This window comes from Melampsora larici-populina (assembly GCF_000204055.1).
Source record: "Melampsora larici-populina 98AG31 unplaced genomic scaffold MELLAscaffold_53, whole genome shotgun sequence".
NCBI lineage: Eukaryota > Fungi > Basidiomycota > Pucciniomycetes > Pucciniales > Melampsoraceae > Melampsora > Melampsora laricis-populina.
The window spans coordinates 36,317-42,316 of NW_006768817.1; the positions used below are offsets into that span (position 1 = coordinate 36,317).

The 6,000-nt window shown below is 44.2% G+C and overlaps 2 protein-coding genes across 2 annotated transcripts; one reads left to right on the forward strand and one right to left on the reverse strand.

Annotated features, from left to right (window-relative positions):
• Positions 1 to 2,594: 2,594 nt before the first annotated feature.
• On the forward strand, positions 2,595 to 3,279 carry MELLADRAFT_92824 (uncharacterized protein; the record flags this gene model as incomplete). The annotated part of the gene is made up of 4 exons (XM_007415664.1): positions 2,595 to 2,764; positions 2,839 to 3,005; positions 3,066 to 3,170; positions 3,254 to 3,279. 4 exons carry the CDS (start codon positions 2,595 to 2,597, stop codon positions 3,277 to 3,279), a joined length of 468 nt encoding a protein of 155 aa, XP_007415726.1.
• Positions 3,280 to 4,970: 1,691 nt separating this feature from the next.
• On the reverse strand, positions 4,971 to 5,612 carry MELLADRAFT_92825 (uncharacterized protein; the record flags this gene model as incomplete). Its single annotated transcript, XM_007415788.1, has 4 exons — positions 4,971 to 5,008; positions 5,064 to 5,238; positions 5,308 to 5,481; positions 5,562 to 5,612. The coding sequence occupies 4 exons, from the start codon at positions 5,610 to 5,612 to the stop codon at positions 4,971 to 4,973; spliced, it is 438 nt and encodes a 145-aa protein (XP_007415850.1).
• Positions 5,613 to 6,000: the final 388 nt, after the last annotated feature.

Sequence of the window (6,000 nt, forward strand, 5' to 3'; positions counted from 1 at the left end):
AGGTTGTTGCGTTGATTTTGGCGATGGAGATACATACCCAGGGAGATCCGCCGGATTGTGATTGGGATTGGCGAGGATCATGATGGTGAATGCAAATTGAATTGCAGTGAAAGGTTTCTGACCAAGGACAAAACTCGAAAATCACGCTAATGGTGGATTTTGTCGAGTTTTGTAAGCGAACCGTCTCTGGGATTAATTGTTATGATAATATAGGTATTATAAATGATTTATGATAACTCCAATGGTTACCATTCATATAATGTATGTGATGCTTTAGATTATCCAGCTTGGCAGGGCACATGGAGTCATATTCGACAAACATGACTATTTACATACATTCTGTCAGAACAGGGCCGTATTTCACAGGCATGTCACCAGTGTGGCTTTTACATGTGCGTATATTCTTTCCTATTTGCAGTCAACTTTGAGTGTAATGACACCAAGGGTGCACCAAGCCAAATCTATAACTTCCACCCTACTCTCCACTATCACTTGCTCATTTATTTCATCACTACAATAATTGCAAGATGCCTAAATTCGAAGGCGTTCACCAACCCTTCCATCCGAAAAAGCCGTACTGGCAGAAGCGACCTAAGACCGACCTGCAGAGGAAACATTTCGAAAAGATGCAAAAGGCGGTCAGCTCTCGGAATCAGCAATCCAACTTAAAGCGTGAACCTAAGGATGATGTAGATGATGTTCAGCCATACGGATTTATCATAGATCAGCAAGATGACCAACAAGACGAGTTACCCGCGCCTGAGTTTGTTGAAGAGATACGCCAAGCTCGACTTGAGGAAGAAAGACAAGAACGGGACAACCTACTTGCCCGGGCAGCAGAAGAAATGTTCTCAGCATATCTCACATGTTCATTGAAGACCAATGAATGGGGAAATCCAGCAACATGGAATGTCGATCACAAGGCAGCGTGTCATTGTCATCCTAGTCATTGGCACGAGCGAGACGTCGATTTGGTTGACCTGGCTAGTAAGTTCGCGTACTCTATCATTTGGATACAAGAAAGCTACATAATCTGATTGCATATATGATTTCCTGTTGTGTAGCTCGTCGTAAGGCCCGAATACAATTTTGTCGCTGTCAGCAAAGCGATCAAACTAGGCTCATTCTCATGGGATATATCGGCGGGTCTCCGAAGTATCCTAAGACGGCCTTCTCCATTCGCCTACTACGGTTTTTCCATCTCATGTGGAAGTTCTACACAATTCGAATTGGGCCTTTCACTCGAGCCCTGGATGAGTACCTCGATGCCTTCAGTGCTCTGATCCTCACCAAATCTCAACAAGTAAGTACGTTATCCATTATGTAAAAGACTTACACTTAGCTAACATTCTGCAGCCTCGCCGATGGCACACACCTATGTATTGGGCGGTGGATGCCTATTGGGAGATGCTATCTATGACCGAAAGGGTCCTAGATGAAGCACTCGAACTCACACCGCTGGACAAGGTATCCGCCAACTGTCCACGCTGTTTTGGACCTCCTCCACAGCTCGAGGCGATACCATTGGAACCAGACATAGTGGTTTGCATGGACGGCAACTTCCAGCATTGTCGACACATAGCAGCTGGCACCAAAGCTGCGCAGAGACCCACCAAATGGCTCCGCTTTTCCTTCCAGATGAGCAAGTTAACCGTATGCGTGCAAGGCTCGAAGGCACGCCAGATCAAGATTTTGTAAGTTACAAATTGTTAATGCCCCAATATGTTAGTATTTAATGTTTGTCAGAATACAAGTTGATGTGATCACATAATTATGTTGAGCAGCAAGCCTGTGCTGTTCAACATACTGCAGCTAATGATACTCGTGGAAAAGGTCATTGGGGGGGATGTGATGAGACCGGCCTCATGGGCATGGTATGCCGTCATGATCACTCTCTTTGATTTGCTAATATTGTACAAAGTGGCGAAAAGTTGGTGTATCTTCTTATGTGGGTCATTGATTACCAATAACTTACAAGATCGTATATTTTCATAGGCTTCATTACAGCTACTCTTTGATAGAGTGGATTCTCGACTTGACTCAAACCCTCGGTGCGACTCCTCGACAAATAGGATTCTTGTATGACATTGGGTGTACACTTCAAGCTGGAATTGATAAAGTAGGTTCTTTTACTAGTTTTTCCAAATTTTTTCGGAATAAACTAATGAATTTGTATGTGAAGCGACACACCTTTGAGGATGATCGATTGAATGGACGACTTCAATTTGGCACAAGTGTGTTCCATGCATACGTGCATAGGTGGACATGCCAGTTGAGGTGGAATCCTAGGCTTAATGCAGGGTGGGGCCTTTCGGATGGCGAGGGAAGAGAGAGGGTGTGGTCCGGTCTAAGCCCCCTCGTTAGCCCTCTACGATATTCCACCAAACAACACCGGGTCAACGCCATTGATATGCGTTTGTCACATGCTAATGCTTGTCTTCGGCATGAAGCAGGTAGACGCTTCTAACTTAATCCTCATTACCCCTCATCGAAAGTCACGTGCTGATTAAAATCACCACATCAAAGTTAAAAATCTTCAGGGAAAGAAGAACGAATACATAAAAAGGCTTGGAGTAGCTGAAGGTACCTTAAGGATGCTATCGGCACCTGGTGATGGGTGCCCAGGCCGCGACACTGCTTATTACGAGGGCCAATGGTTGGCCCAACGAGAACGTCAGCTGGATGTAATGACTGAAACAAAGAAAGAGCTGAGGGAGAAGATGGGTGTCTTACTGACTTTGGAAGAAGGACTACACGTTGCTCTGTAAGTCAAGGAATTGCTCAATCCAAGATATCAAGACATCTGACTTACTGAGTGACGCAATCCACGTTTTGAAGGGGTCGACTTGCTAACCTGCAAACCAATCGCCAAGGTGCTAGGACTCAAGCCGAGCGCAATGAGTTACTAGCGCTACCAGCCACCGTGGTTGATTTTGAAGAACGAATTGAAGAGGTTGCGGCCGAACTTGGAGGCAATGAGTATCAAGCTCTGTTAGGGGTCAACTGTGCGTCAATCATACTTATCTACCTTAGGATGCTGATTTGATGACTTAAGATTTGTTCAGCCACTCAAACCAATGCGATTCTCGGCATCACGATTGCGCGAGCCCACATGTATGAAGCTAGAGTTGGGGTCGTCGAAGCCAGACTGCGTCAGCATCGCAACACAGGTCAAAAAGCTGAATCTTGTATATTTTTGATGCAAACCGTTTTGCCTGACACCAAAATATTACACCCTACAGGCACAAGACAGCAGCAGCACACGGCGCGCCATTGTAGTGATAGGACAAGAGACCTGCGAAACAAGTACAACACTTATAAACGCCGGGTTCAAAAATACCACACAGATTTCCCAACACGGCTGTGTGTGGAACTCCCCGATTTGGGAACATTCGAGGCCATGGATGTCAATGATCCATTTTGGAACCGTGGTGAGAATGATATCCAGGTAGGCAAAGAGGCGGAAACCAAGCGAACCAGGCAAGGTATAGAGGCCTTTTTGACCAAACGGGGTGCCACCGAGGAGCTACGACGCATCGGACGTGAAGTGCGCCAAATGATGGCTTGGGCGATAGAATATCACCGCCGCATCATGAGATTGAAGAATTCCATGGACCACGGTAAGAAACTAGATCAACCATCATTTCGGATTGAACACTGACGTTCGGGTGTTTACAGTCGAGGACGTTGTAGAGAAAGCTAGGATGACGGCTCTTTACAATATTGTGGCAGTAAGAACTTGTAAATTATGGAAGAACTGGCGGAATCTGGATCAACAGCTGGATGATACTCGCCAGTATCTACCAGGCTGCATTGATATAGAAGTGCTACATGGGTGGAGGAGGGTTTGTACTTGGGTAAATGAAGAGTGGTTGAAATTGAAGCGCTCAGTTATAGCAGAAGAGCCTGACCTGTATGAGATTGAGGAAGATGATGTATATGATCAACGGTACGACATGAATGGTGAAGTGTTATTAAGAGATTAGGTATATCAGTTTAGTTAACTTTTGGATACATCGAAAGAGTTTTTCCTTGTTGTCATTGTTAGATTTTGTAATGTTAAAATATTGTAATGAGATTCAGTGAACACCTGCAATGATGTATTGTTTTTATGTTGTTATTTTTGATAATGATCCGAGAAGATCATTGAACAAGGGTTGTTCTTACAATCAAAGTGATTCATTGAATCATTTGCATTTGGCGCTTTTTCTGGCTATTATTGGAAACACGCACACAGTGGTCAATTTATATTAAAAATGTAAAGTTTGAACATATTTTCAAGGTAATAATATTTACTCGTGAAGACTAAAAGAATATAATAATACAACATCTAATCTTATTACTAATTGCTATCTGATAAAAGGTCTACAGGATCTTTTGGACCGTACAACCATGGCTTTTCTGCAACTAAAATCGGTATAATACATTGGTTGAAAATCTTGAAATGGGAATCATATTTATTGGCCCACTGCATCGCGTTGGCCGTCGCGAGTTTATACCATTCTTGCCAAGGTTTAGGGATAGGGACAGACCGAGAGGTGATGAGGGATAGAGACAGAAAATGAACACCTTTCCGATCATAACAGAGAAAAATAGGTGGATTATCATTCACAGGACCTTCCAGAGGCAGTGCTGAAAAACTTTCTCCATTGTCACCGTACACGCAGAATAGCCGTTTGTAAGTGGAAGCGATGATATATAACATCTGTGTCGAATTGAGCCACAGTGAAGGGCTATCCAAAACCTGTTTCCTGTCTGTTCTGAGTACTGAGATGTGTTCGGCAACCCCACCCTTACCATGCTTCCGTGCTGCTAAGTGCGATTCATAGAAATCGACTTTGGACTCAAGCTCGCCAATCAGCTCTTCTTGGACCGAAATCCATTCTTCTTCAGCTCGGCCAAGACAAATGGCTATCGCACGGTATCCACAGTGACCATCACCGAGAGGGTCATAAACTGCTTCAACATAATCATGAAGCCAATGAGGTACTCGCAAGTCCTGGAACATCTGCCATCATCAATAATTGACATGGATGGTCACACGTGTTTTGAATGGGACGTACACACTTTTTTGGTGTTGCGCATGCGTATAGACCTGCGAACGCCCGTCTGTGGAACTGCTTCGGTCGCTTGATGTCTAGTTGACCTACAAATGATCGTGTCATTGTGGACTTCAGCTGAGTCACAGTTGGGCAAAAATCTATCCGGTTTTTTAGCCTTGATCTTCTTATTCTTAATCTGCAAGATTACAAAAAGGGTACAAAAATAGTTGTGAGCGGGAACTTTTAGGGTATGAGATAGGCTGACTTCGGTGATTTGTTCGGGGGAGATTGGAGGGTTTTTGTCTTTCTGGGGTAGTAAGCTTTCCAATTGGAAGCTTCCGTCGGCATCGTCCAATTTTGCAGATGAAGGTGAAAGCTGTGTGGTGTCTATTAAGCCCGACACCAAAGGTAAACTGGTTGCACTGATGGCTGGTGAAGGCTGAAAACCACATACGTTGGTCAGTATCTTGAAATCGTAATTAACGCTTTGTATTATGTAAAAGAGGTATAGTAGCTCACAAAGTTGTTGGTGTCATCAGCGGGCTCAGACTCGTAATCGACTAAACACATAAGAATTGGTGATTTGATGGGAACTGGACAATTTCCTGTCGGTGCTGGGGGTGAGTGGGTTATGACTGGTTGGCGAGGTATCATAAGCGGCAGGTGTGGTGATGACTGCATGCGATTAGATGAAAGGAGTGGCAAGATGTGGGTGGTGGCGATTGGAGACTCTGGCTTTGGAGGAGAGCCATCAATATGTGAAATATTGACTTGTGGTGTCTTTTTGTGTTTCTTCTTGACAGGTTGAGGCACCTCTCCTGTCTCATGCGGCTTTGTCTAGACAAATCGATTACAAAAGCAATAATGTCAGATATGTTCAATGGGTTGAGATAAGAGTGACGAACTGCTGATATTGACGTGATGGGGGTTTGGGAAGTTCCTATAATGGAGTTTTGGC